This window comes from Euleptes europaea, chromosome 3, assembly GCF_029931775.1.
Source record: "Euleptes europaea isolate rEulEur1 chromosome 3, rEulEur1.hap1, whole genome shotgun sequence".
Lineage (NCBI taxonomy): Eukaryota > Metazoa > Chordata > Lepidosauria > Squamata > Sphaerodactylidae > Euleptes > Euleptes europaea.
Genome location: NC_079314.1, coordinates 46,194,886 through 46,207,546, shown reverse-complemented (window position 1 = coordinate 46,207,546; position 12,661 = coordinate 46,194,886). Strand labels below are relative to the sequence as shown.

At 42.9% G+C, this 12,661-nt stretch overlaps 1 protein-coding gene across 1 annotated transcript in view; it reads left to right on the top strand.

Moving 5' to 3' along the window:
- Positions 1-12,661, top strand: part of RELN (reelin) — a 362,044-nt gene that overhangs the window by 219,004 nt on the left and 130,379 nt on the right. Inside the window, exons 14-17 of the mRNA XM_056847774.1 lie at positions 579-787; positions 6,781-6,909; positions 8,767-8,876; positions 11,913-11,979. Coding sequence (XP_056703752.1) covers positions 579-787; positions 6,781-6,909; positions 8,767-8,876; positions 11,913-11,979 — 515 coding nt within the window. The remainder of the gene's footprint in view (positions 1-578; positions 788-6,780; positions 6,910-8,766; positions 8,877-11,912; positions 11,980-12,661) is intronic.

Below are 12,661 nucleotides of genomic sequence, written 5' to 3'. Positions count from 1 at the left end.
TGACTCAGACCCAGAGAATGAAAAAGAAAGCTTTACCATGGGTCATCAGCAAAGCTGTTCCTTAGCAAATGTTTTGGGCTGCTTGTACTGTTATTAGTTGCCACCACATTTTTCAATTAAAGTTAAAAGATTAGTCAAGTTTCTCAAGGAGTTGTTATCATGATCACTTTGCAGATTCCCAGTAACCTTTGAGCTCAAAAACCATTTCTAGTGTGACTTTCAATGAAGAACAACTCCTCTAAATCTAAGAGCATGTCTGCATCACGCAAGTTTCACTTTTATATCAATCTAAGTAGAATGGCTCCACCACCACCCCAGCCCAAATGAGGAGCTATACTTTGATGAGAGTGCTAAGAATCCTCTCTTACAAGTCCTAGTCCCACCCATATTACTCTAGTCCCTTGGAGGCACTTAGTAGAGCCACCTTAACGTATGTTGTCCTTAGCCAAGCAGAAGAAAAGTAAGGCAACTAGTGTATGGTTACTCAGAACTTTCTCAAAGGTATTACAAACATTAGTTTTAAAATGTTTTCCTACATAGTTTACATACAAATGTAATTATTTTGATTTTTGTTGAAGGTGCCCTCTTTGGTTTCGGTCGTTATCAGTCCAGAGCTGCAGACTCCAGCTACCAAGTTCTGCCTCAAGCAGAAGAATCACCAAGGGCATAACAGAAACGTCTGGGCAGTTGACTACTTCCATGTCCTGCCAGTGCTTTCTTCTACTGTAACTCATATGATCCAATTTTCTATTAACTTGGGCTGTGGAACACATCAACCAGGCAACAGGTAATGCAAGCTAAATTTCAGCTCTTGTTTATAATTCCTGTTTTTCCCAACTCATTTGTCACAGAACTCTGCTTTGTTTTCTTTATTTTCTGAGAGAAAAGGAAAGAAGACAATGTTGAACAAACTCACAAGTAAACTTGGGAGAAGTCTTTACTCATTATTTTGCTTTCTGCTGACTCAGTTACAAATATGAGAGGGCTAACTGAAATATGACTACTGCATGCAGACAGAATGCCTTTTTCCTGACCTGCTACTGTTGGGTGAGAACATGCGAGTTCTTCACGCAGAAAGAAAAGACTGGCAGCGAGTCTTTAAGAAAGCTATCTAGCAGTAGTGAACAAAATACAACCATTTAATAACTGACTCAGCATTAGCCCTGTGTAAATGGCACATCTGTTCATTGACTCAGACACGACTGGGTGGGCCCCGCCTCCACACTATTGCCATGTTATCTGCATGGTATGAACGTAGAGAGGAAGTGCCTGTGCACATGGCCTTTCCATGTGATCAGCACTGGGGCTAATCACAAGGAGGGAGGAATACATACATGAAGGCATTTCCTGTATACATTTGCACTGTTCAGACGATTCAGCAGTTGGACAGAGGCAGCAGACAGGGCAGGGCACTCATTCCAGTTCTTCATCCCTGTATGGTGAGTTATCGCTCGGGTGGGTCATCTGCACAGGGCTATCCTAACTTGGCGTATAGACTTATGTAAAAGGAATAGGCTTCCACTTCCCATCAGGTGCTGAATTACTGAACAGCTCTGACTGTCCATACCTTGAGAGGTATCCTGGGCTCTGCCAGTGCCCTCCAATTAGGGGTGGGGCTTGGTTCATTCCAAGTTTCTGAGCCAATGGGCCTCCCTCAGCATTTCCCTCTTTCATCAGCCCAGCCCAACCTGAGGCTTCAAAACAATCTCCCGCTAGCCTGTGCTGCTCCCAGGATGTCACTGTCCCCCACCTCTGCCTGTCTCCAGGCCCCTCCTGTGGTTCTTGCTCCTGGCCTACTCCAGGTCCCTTGGCCTGTGACAGTTCTGTCACCCTGACCAGCTGTCCATGAGTGTACTGGTGAGGCCTCCTCCCTGCTTCTCCCCCAGGCTCCTCCTGGAAGGTGAGTCTGCCTGGGCTTACCCTGTCGCCTTCCCCGGCTGCTTCTTTCACTTCACTGCTGCTGCGGGCCTCCAACACTACTGTGTCGGGCTATATAGGTGCAGGAGGGTTTTCCCTGCCCTGTCAATGTTGCTGCAGCTGCTTGGCCTTGTCCTGGTAATATTGGTGGTTGTGGAGGGCTTCTCCAGCCCTCCTGGGCAACCCCCAGAGGTAAGTATGGGAAGGGCTTTGCCAGCCCCAGATACCCAGTGAGCCACCTTTTGGACAAAAGGTTATCAATGGGTTCTTTTAACCAGCAAAGGGCTGAGATAGTGAGATATGCAACGTGGAGCACCTCAAAATTCCCTGCCCACTTGACTCATGTGTGCAAGTCAAGCCACACCATATGCCAAAGATGATGGTAATCTGTTGAGTTAGATACACATTGGTCATTACTTTCTCTCTGTGTGTTTAAGTTTATTAATACGGTCAACTGACCAATCATGTGCCAACACATCCAAATTTCCAGACACAATCGTTTTGCAGCGGAGAATCACAGACTGCCCGTACATATAAAGGTATAAGGTCAATAAAAGCAATCCCTGGTTAAAATTATCACATTAAAACTGATAAAATTGTAAAATATTCTAACAATCATTCTCTAATAAAGCTCTGCGTATTTTAATAGCAACAGCACAGAACTTGGCAGTTTGGAGCGTAAGCTGAGGGTCTTCTCCTAATAGGAGCTTCTTTGCCAAAAACACAACTGACTCATCAGGGAATTTACCAAGTAGGGGGGAAATAAACTTTGATCTAACTTTGTGGTAGAATGGACAACATATCAGTGAATGTTCGATAGTTTCAATGTCCCCTGTTCCACACGGACATAACCTCTCTGATCTAGGGAGGGTTTTCCCTGCCCTGTCCATGTTGCTGCGGCTGCTTGGCCTTGTCCTGGTACTATTGGTGGTTGTGGAGGGCTTCTCCAGCCCTGATGTACCCACAGCCTCCTGAGCAGCCCCCAGAGGTAAGTATGAGAAGGGCTTTGCCAGCCCCGGACACCCAGTGAGCCACCTTTTGGACAAAAGGTTATCAGTCGGTTATTTTAACCAGCAAAGGGCTGAGATGATGAGATATGCAACGTGGAGCACTCCAAATTCCCTCGCCCACTTGACTCATGTGTGCAAGTTAAACCACACCATGTGCCAAAGATGATGGTAATCTGTTGGATTAGATACAAATGTGTCATTACTTTCTTTTTGTGTGTGTAAAGTGCTGTCAAGTCAACTGCCTTGGGGCAACCCAATAGGGTTTTCAAGGCAAGAGACTAACAGAGGTGGTTTGCCTTCCTGTACATAGCGACTCTGGTATTCCTTGGTGGTCTCCCATCCAAGCAATAAGCATGACGAACCCTGCTTAGCTTCTGAGAACTGAAAAAATCGGGCTAGCCTGGGCCATCCAGATCAAGGCACTTTCTTTGTACTGAAAGCAATAAAAACATAGATAAAGTGATAGCTATATTTTGATGGTTTAGTCGGCTCCTGCAAAATTCTTTTGAGGGCTCCCTTAGGACACTGGCAGTTGTACTACGTGGCTAGCCTCTGGAGCCAACCATGTGTTTATGTGCATTTTATGTGCTACAGTTACACATTTATATGCTCTGCTGCCACAGTGCTGCTGAACATAGGCTTAAGCTCTTAATTGTTTGTATTTCTAATAATGTATGTCTAATATCTTTTAAGCCCACAGTTAGAGCACTTCCTTTTATGAGGAAATTCTTTTTAAAGTGTATCTATAAGCACAATTTCTGCTTCATAGTAGGATGTTCCAGTACAGCCTTTGATCTCTTTTGAAATTTTTCTTTACTTTCAATTCACATAGTATTTCAGAGGCAGGGGGTTTGTTCTGTTTTGTTTTAAAGAACTGCTAACTTTTCAGAGTCCTCATTTGCATTTCAAAAATAATTTGGCAGTGCAGATCTCTACGTCCGATCAAGCATTATTTATAATAGCACTTATATTGCATGACTGGGAGAAGAGGAGACTCACATAGAATGTATGCAGTGAATGCTGTTCTCTAAGGTATCCATTTTCCCCTCAAATGAAAATCAATGAAGCTTCATGAACTATTTTAATACAAATTTAAAATATCACATGCAATAACTGTGCAGCAAGACATTCATGAAGGTGAATCATATCCCAATGAAATTATCCTGAATTAACTAAACCATGTTCTAGCAATTTGGTGCCAGGCTGATTAATTATTAATTTATTTTAATGGTTCATTTGTGGAACTTAAAATGGTGTATTAGAATTAACTTGCATCACTGAAATTATTTTCCATATATATTTTTCAAAAGGGTACATTTTTGTTAGCACTTCGGCTAACACCTCACCCACTGTCTTATAGAGCCTTGCTCCTTGGTTTATATCTAAGACGGGGAGGATTTAAATAGTTGGAAAGACGCCTAGAATTTTGTTGGCAGAAGATTTCTGCCAAATATACAGGAACACACATCAAGCTGCCTATATGAATCAGACCATCAGTCTATCAAAGTCAGACTAGCAACGGCTGTACAGGATTTCACATTACCTACTTCCTGGTCCTTTTAACTGGAGATCCCTGGGATTGAACCTCAGACCTTCTGCATGCAAAGCAGAAGCTCTTCCATTGAGCCACAGCTCTTCCCCAGACAGAAGACCAAGAGTATCAGTGCATCCCCTTGAATTATGAGGTAGCGGTGATGGTGGCAAAGAAAGCTTCTCTATTTGTCAGCAAAATCTCATCCAGCTAAATTGTTTCAGGTGGTTGAGGTCTATTAACACCTAGATCCAGGCCCCTGGAGGAGCTGAATTTGGTAAATCACTTGTCAAGTTTGAGACAGATCTTAACATACATAGGATAGTGCTGACTAAGTCTTGAAGTTGTGAAAATGAGAACACTCAAGGGAAATCTGAACAAGAGAATGTCGCTCTTTAGATAACAGGCAAACTATATATTTTAGGGGCATGTAATTCAGAATTCAATTTCTGGGTAGGAGGAGTGTGTGGCTCAGTAGTAGAGCATCTGCTTGGCATGCAGAAGGTCCCAGGTTCAATCCCAGGTTCAGTCTCCTCTTAGAACTATCAGGTAGTAGATGTTGTGAAAGAATTTGACCTGAGACCTTGGAAAGCTGCTGCCAATCAGTGTAAACAGTACTGTGCTTGATGGACCAATTGTCTGATTCAGTATAAGGCAGCATTCGGCTGTGTTCAGGTGTGTTTTCCTCACTACTATTGTTTTTTAGGCAAATTTGGTGATGTTGCTGGCTATAAGGTTATGTATGTGTGTGCGTGTCACTGGATGTAGCTTACTTTGCTCACACAGTCTCTCTTTTAATGTTCTCTTTTTCTTTCCCCTTTAACATGCAATCCCATGCATATCTACTCTGAAATAAGTTCCTTTATATTCAATAGTGCTTACTTCCCGGTATAGGTACACAGAACAAACTTTTAATTGACTCACTACTGCTGCTGCTGCTGTGTGCTTCTGTTCCATCCTCCATCCTCATCATTCTTGCATTCTGTGACTGCTGTGCTTTCTCCTTGTTCTCCTCCTCAATTAACATGGAATAATACCTGAGGGCCATAATCATACCCCAAGGCAGGTGGTGCAAAGTTGCACTCCCCCCTCCAGACTTACAACTCAAAGTCCAGCCCATACAGCAATTCAGTTTCATAGCACTGATGGATGGACTCTGCTGACATCTAGATAAGAGAGTTAATTTCTGCCAGTTCTGTTAGATCTTTCTGCCAATTTTGATACCATTGATCATGGTGCCTGTTAAGTAGATAAAAGTATGCAAGCAAGTGGTTTACTTCACCATCATAGTCTCTGTGCATCATATTGATGGGCATTAGCTGGAAATGCTCTCATCAGAGACTCCTGCTGAGTGAACTAGTACTGCAGGCGACAATTGCCATCCATCAATGGCTGCTGTCAGTGTCTCCTGTGCCTTGGAGATGAGCATGCAGACACAGATGTGTCCACTGCCACTCACCAAACAAGAGTTGGGTTTTTTTATTGCTGCTGTTCTTATTTTTATTGTTATGGTAGATTTATATGGCATTTGCTTTTGTATTTTGTAAGCCTTGAATATTCTTTGGGCCAGAAAGACAGCATATATTGTTTAAAGCAAACAAGTGATAAAACTGCCCCTCGCCCACCACAGATTCTTCTTGGAGAAGAGCGAGGAAAGTCAGAGCAGTCTGCTCTTGGACCAACTAACATTTTAGCCCCAGCATCTCCTGGCTTCATGAGGCTGCAAAGGCTCTTGCTCAGTTTCTTGATCAAGTTGGCAGCAATTTTCCTAGGCCTATGATATTTCTGTTCTTCTGTGGAATGCAACAAGCACAAATGGTTTTGACCTTTTAAACCTGATAACTCAGCACTTATTAAAAATGAATGACCTAGCTCAATCCTTCCCAGAGCATATTGACCCCCTCCACAAAATTGTTAGAGAAACCTCTGAGCAGTAGGAACAATCAGGCCCTTCCTCCCCGTTTTCCTTCATTTGGTTCTCATTTGACACATCAGTGCAACATCTGTCTTCTTCAAACCTAACATCAAAATAAGAGGCTGATGGGCATATAAGACCTATAGATGCTTCTCTCCCACTCATCAGGTAAATAATTTCTGACATGGCATACCATTTTTTCTTTTAACACGCTGTGCTTCATGGCTGCATCTTGAATGTTTAGTACTCAGAGGCACTTCGTACTTCAATATCTGGGGAATCAATTATTTAATCAGCCACGATTTTAAAGCTTTTATGTGTTCCTGCTACAAATGCCAATTTGTCTTGTTTAGTCTGGAGTGGTTGAACTGTCCCATTTTATTTCTCTTTTTTCATTGTGTTGCTAGCATCAGTTTGGAGTTCTCCACCAACCATGGCCGTTCCTGGTCCTTGCTTCACTCGGAATGTTTGCCAGAGATCTGTGCTGGGTCTCACCTTCCTCACAGCACAATTTATGCCTCTGAAAACTACAGTGGGTAAGAGAGCTTTCTCTCAAAACAGTTCTGATGTAAGAATGATGGGAGATGAAATTGCTCATGACTCTGCAAAGCAGTGAAGATAGTTGCCCCATGTAGCCTGTTACTGGTGGAAAACCGAAAAGCAAATTGAAACTTGTTACATTATGTTATGAAATGTTATTTACTTCAGATTATTCCTTGTCACTGTAAAGGCAGCCTTCTGTTTCCAGGACCTACAAAACCAGTTTGGGTCCCCATGGGGGAGAAAGATGGGCAGTGAATGTGTGTATGTGTGTATTATTGTCACGGCTAATTTATGGTGACCCCGTAGGGTTTTCAAGGCAAGATAATTTGCCATTGCCTGCCACTGCATGGGCTGAGAGAGTTCTGAGGGAACTGTGACTGGCCCAAGGTCACCCAGCAGGCTTCATGTGTAGGAGTGGAGAATTGAACTCGGTTCTCCAGATTAGAGTCTGCCGTTCTTAACCACTACACCGCGCTGGCTCTCCTGGACAATGAATAGAGTAAATGAATGAAGCTAGTAATCGTATGCCTGTTCTAAGAGGGGGGGGGGTTCTATCACCCAGGGGGAAGTCATCTGGGGAGGTATCACTGAGGAGGCAGGGGATCATGGAGGTCACCGAAGTCAGTAGCTGGGGTGGGGGAGCCAGTGCAATGGGCAGACTTGATGTCTTTGGAGTGGGGTGGGAAGTACACTGGTAGGAGAGGCAGGCAGCTGAGTCAGGTTTTGGATGTTGTAGCAGGGGAGTCAGAGACCGTGCTGGGGCCCTGAGGTTGCAACTGAGCAGGAGAAGCTAGAGTTCTGCCTCGAGGGAGGGATGCTTTCCCCCGGAGCGTAGAGGGTATGGCTTTGCCTGTGGCAGCACCTGGCAGTCACCTGGAGGGACTGCTGTTATCACAGGGGACATTGGGGACAGCCAAGAATGTATTGAGAAGGGATGTACTAAAACAGTTGACAGAATTGGTCATTGGGAACAATGGGAGAAGCAGGAATGCCTACTGGACATACTGGCACCCAGAAATGCCAAATGACTTGCATGGGTTCCATTGCAATACATTATTGCATATGAAATTTACAATGAATGCAGAATGGATTTTGAGTGATGGTCTTGGGGCACAGATAGATTGCTCTGGGAGTGGAATGACAGTGCCAAGAGTGGAATGATGGTCATTCCAGTCCCAAACCATTTCTGCTCCATTGAGGAGGCTATTGGGGGATCTGAGCCCACCCTAGTAGCCCCCTCTGCTGATCCGCCACTGGTAGGGGTGGCTGGGGGGGGTTGGTTGGTATGGCACCTTCAGCAGCATGGCCGGGCTTCTGGAAGGCATGCTCGCTGGTGAGTGGAGGATGCCTGTCACTGGACAGAGTCTCTTTGTTATGTCCCCATTGGCTCTGCTTGCCCTGTCCATCACAGCCCAGTACAACACCTGGTTGGGATGCTACGGCCTGGTTGCTGGGGACACTGACATAGCTGCGGCCTCGAAAACCCAGCTACAAACTCTTTTTCCTGCCAGCTGCTCACTAACAAAACCCTTCAGGGAGCAGACTAGCACCACTTTAGTTACACCAGTGGCTGGCCACTGTGCAACCAGCATCCCTCAGGATTGCGCAGTAAATGTTTCAGTGTTGAAACATTTTAATGTTTTGATGTTTTTTCCACCTTGGGGGCCCTGTTTGGGTAGAAAGGCAATATAGAAATGTTTTACATAAAAAAAAAGCCGAGTATGGCTTAAGAATTATGGAGAATGAAATGCCATTAGGCTTATATACCTATCTACTCATAATTTGTATAAGCTTAATGCTTAAATCAAATTGTAACTTTAAAAGCATGAGGGCTCGTATGTTTGTTTCAGGTGGAACCGAATAACTATTCCCCTTCCAAATGCAGCACTAACCAGAGACACCAGGATTCGATGGAGACAAATGGGACCAGTACTTGGAAACATGTGGGCAATCGACACTAGTTAGTATTCATTGTCATCTTCATTGTGCCTTGGTGGTGCTTGATATATGAGGTATATTCTCAGTGGACTTAGTTGATAAGCAGGGCTGGCCCAAGAGTTTTTGGCGCCCAAGGGAAAGTAGGGTTTTGGTGCTCCCCGCCCAATTCTACATACATACACAAACATAATAAAACATCAACCAGCTTGTTTCAAGGGCTGCAATCCTAAGCATGCTTGCCTGGAAGTTCAAATCCTATTGCACATAGTGGGACTGACTTCTGAGTAGGCATGGTGGACATGCATTGGAAGAACACTGATTCAGCTACCTCTCTCCCCTGCACCCTGGGGTGCCTATGGCCCCCTAACTCTTTTGGTGCACCTCCCACCCACCCCGCTGTGGTGCCCTAGACCATCTCTTAAGTTCTCCTATTGACAGGCCAGCTCTGTAAAGCTGCCATTCTTTCTTCCTGGGTAAATTTTTGCCCTAAAGGATCTAAATAACGATTTCTTAATCTAAAAGAACTAAAGAATTAGGATAAAATTTAACACACTGAGAAAGGCAACACACTTTATCTCCCTTCCATGCCCTGACTAGGCTGCCACTAGCCATCTACCTGGAGCATGACATATGAATGGGGCATCTAATTTAAAGCACATTCAGTGCAATTCTAAGCACAGTTATAACCTTCTAAGCTCATTGACTTTGGTGGACCTAGAAGGGTGTAATTCGGCAAAGTATTGCACTGTTAGACTGTGCAATTGATTCCTAAATTTTATCATTTATATGATTGGCATGTTCACGTGCATCTGAATATTATACCCCCACAGTAGTATTAGAGGTAGGGAAAATAAGCCGGATGAGCAAAAAGGTAAGGCCCACTCCCTGCCTCCCACAAGGGAGCACATATCCTGCGCTCAAGCCAGACTATTACCTACTAGAAATGTAAGCTGAGTCACAATATTTAAAATCTCTTACCAAAAACAGTACAGGGCAATCAAATCCAAACTGTTTTTCACTACAGCAGATTTTTTGTGGATGATGTACTATATATCACTTGTTTTATGTTAAATATACAAAGGAAATGAAAGAAGGTACATTCATACAAAGAAAGATCCACAAAGGAATGTTAAAATAAATCAATAACCCCTAAGAAATATGATTACATTCCATTCAAATACTGAAATCCCCTATATTGAATTATGAGGAGTGTTTTTTTTTAAGAGAAACTTTTTCATCAGCCTAGGAAATTTTAAAGGCAAAACTGTAGTTCAGACTGTTTTCAACTTCATTTTTATAGAAACCTATTAAATGAACTTTTTTTTTAGTTCTGAAAATGCAAGTTTTGTTACAAATATACTGAGGGAAATATGACAGTTAATTTCCACTATAATGTGGTGCTTAATCCCCTGTTTGTGTTAGAGTTTAATAGGCAATGATAATGTTCTTTGTCACATATGGCAGCATGTCAAATATTACCGAAAATGAAACATCTATAGCTTATGCCGTGAATTGCTATTAAGAGGATAGCTTTGATATCTTAGCATAAGAAGAACATAAGAACACAAATAGATCATGGTGGATCAGACTAGTGGTCCATCTAGTCCAGTTATACACTTTCACACAGAGGCCAACCAGGGCTGGACAAGGGGCATAGAGGCCAAGGCCCTCCCCGATGTCGTCTCCCAGCACTGGTATTCAGAGGTTTGCAGCCTCTAAAAATATTGTCGAAGGCTTTCACGGTCAGAGTTCATTGGTTCTTGTAGGTTATCCGGGCTGTGTAACCGTGGTCTTGGAATTTTCTTTCCTGACGTTTCGCCAGCAACTGTGGCAGGCATCTTCAGAGTAGTAACACTGAAGGACAGTGTCTCTCAGTGTCAAGGGTGTAGGAAGAGTAATATATAGTCAGAAAGGGGTTGGGTTTGAGCTGAGTATTGTCCTGCAAAAGTATTGTCCTGTAAGTATCAAGATAATGTGCTAATGAGGGTATGGTATGTTAATATGGAACCATTGTATCCTGAAGTGATCTGTTAATGTGTGTAATCCAAAACTAATCTGTATGGCTATTGTTGAATGTTGTCTTTGTCCTGCCCTGAAAAACCTCCAGACAAAGACAACATTCAACAATAGCCATACAGATTAGTTTTGGATTACACACATTAACAGATCACTTCAGGATACAATGGTTCCATATTAACATACCATACCCTCATTAGCACATTATCTTGATACTTACAGGACAATACTTTTGCAGGACAATACTCAGCTCAAACCCAACCCCTTTCTGACTATATATTACTCTTCCTACACCCTTGACACTGAGAGACACTGTCCTTCAGTGTTACTACTCTGAAGATGCCTGCCACAGTTGCTGGCGAAACGTCAGGAAAGAAAATTCCAAGACCACGGTTACACAGCCCGGATAACCTACAAGAACCAATTTGCAGCCTCTGTCTGTGGAAAATTCTAAATGGAAATTCATGCTGTTGTATGATGCTGCTGGATAGGAATGGGAATGGCTGGGCTGCTATAGGCATCTGTGAGAGCTCTGGAGCTCACAGTCAACCACCAAACATTGTGCTGATAGGATGTGAATAACTGTGCTTCATATCTTCTAGTGCACAACCAACATATTTTGGTTTTCACATACATACGCAACGATATTCATTATCAGCCACTGGTGGTTTTCCTATATCAGCTTGAATTTTATTGTACTCATAATATGGACATCAATTACAAATATAGATACTGTCATTATTATCAGAAGAGCAACTGCTGCCTAAAAGATTCACAGTGTATTCCTGATTGCAATAATACTTTAAATAATGTAAATAATCCAGCAAGTCCTAATTTTCAGAGTCAGGGTACAACCCCCCCCCCATTTCATTATGAAGTTATTCTTCACTCTCTTATGTAATTACATTTCAGGGACTATTTCTGTGTTGCTTGATATTATGAAACCCAAATTCTGGAAGCGTGTTTATTTTTTGTTTGTCTCATATTTTATTTAACTATTTATACCTTGCATTTTGATATCACAAACGTCTTTTTTCTGCAGTTTACATTGGGCCATCTTGCCTCAAATTTTGCTCAGGGCGAGGACAATGCACTAGAAATGGATGCAAGTAAGTCCAATAAGAATTCATTAGCCAAAATATTTTATGCTTCGTAAAGTAATTCTTTCTTACCAGATGTAAGGGAGTCTATTTTCTGGGACTGGACTTCTTTCAGTAGCACAGACCTGGCTCAGACCAATTACATTTCAATGGCAGAAAACATGGAGTGGAATCCAGATTAAAGTTTCTACTGGCAGAATGGAAATTTCTGTCTCCCCCCTCCCACTGCAGCCCACTGATTTCCACAAAATGATAGTCCTGGTGGGTAGTGGACCCTGAGGAATGACAGGAGGGTCTGCAATGGCAACTGGGAATCTGTAGAAATTGCCAATTTAGTCTGGATCCAACCCATGGGTCGTTGGGGCTCCTATTAAAATAAGTCCCAATTAAGAAACTCAGGTGTTTAACATGGTTTTTTTCTGTCTCTTAAACAGGTTACATTAGAGGTTAGATTTACCAGTCTAATCCCCCCCACTCCATCCCCCGTGCTCATTCAGTGGAGCAGTAGGAGGGAACAATGGCTTGGAAGCTACAATGCCACTTCCAGGTGATGTTGGAAGTGATGTCAGAGCATCCACGATGTTCCAGGAACTTCCCCAAATCTTTATAGTTTTTACCATAGAGATTAAGAGAATTCCTAATCCCCTATATAGTATTTACTATAGAGATGAGGGGAATTCCTAATTCCCTA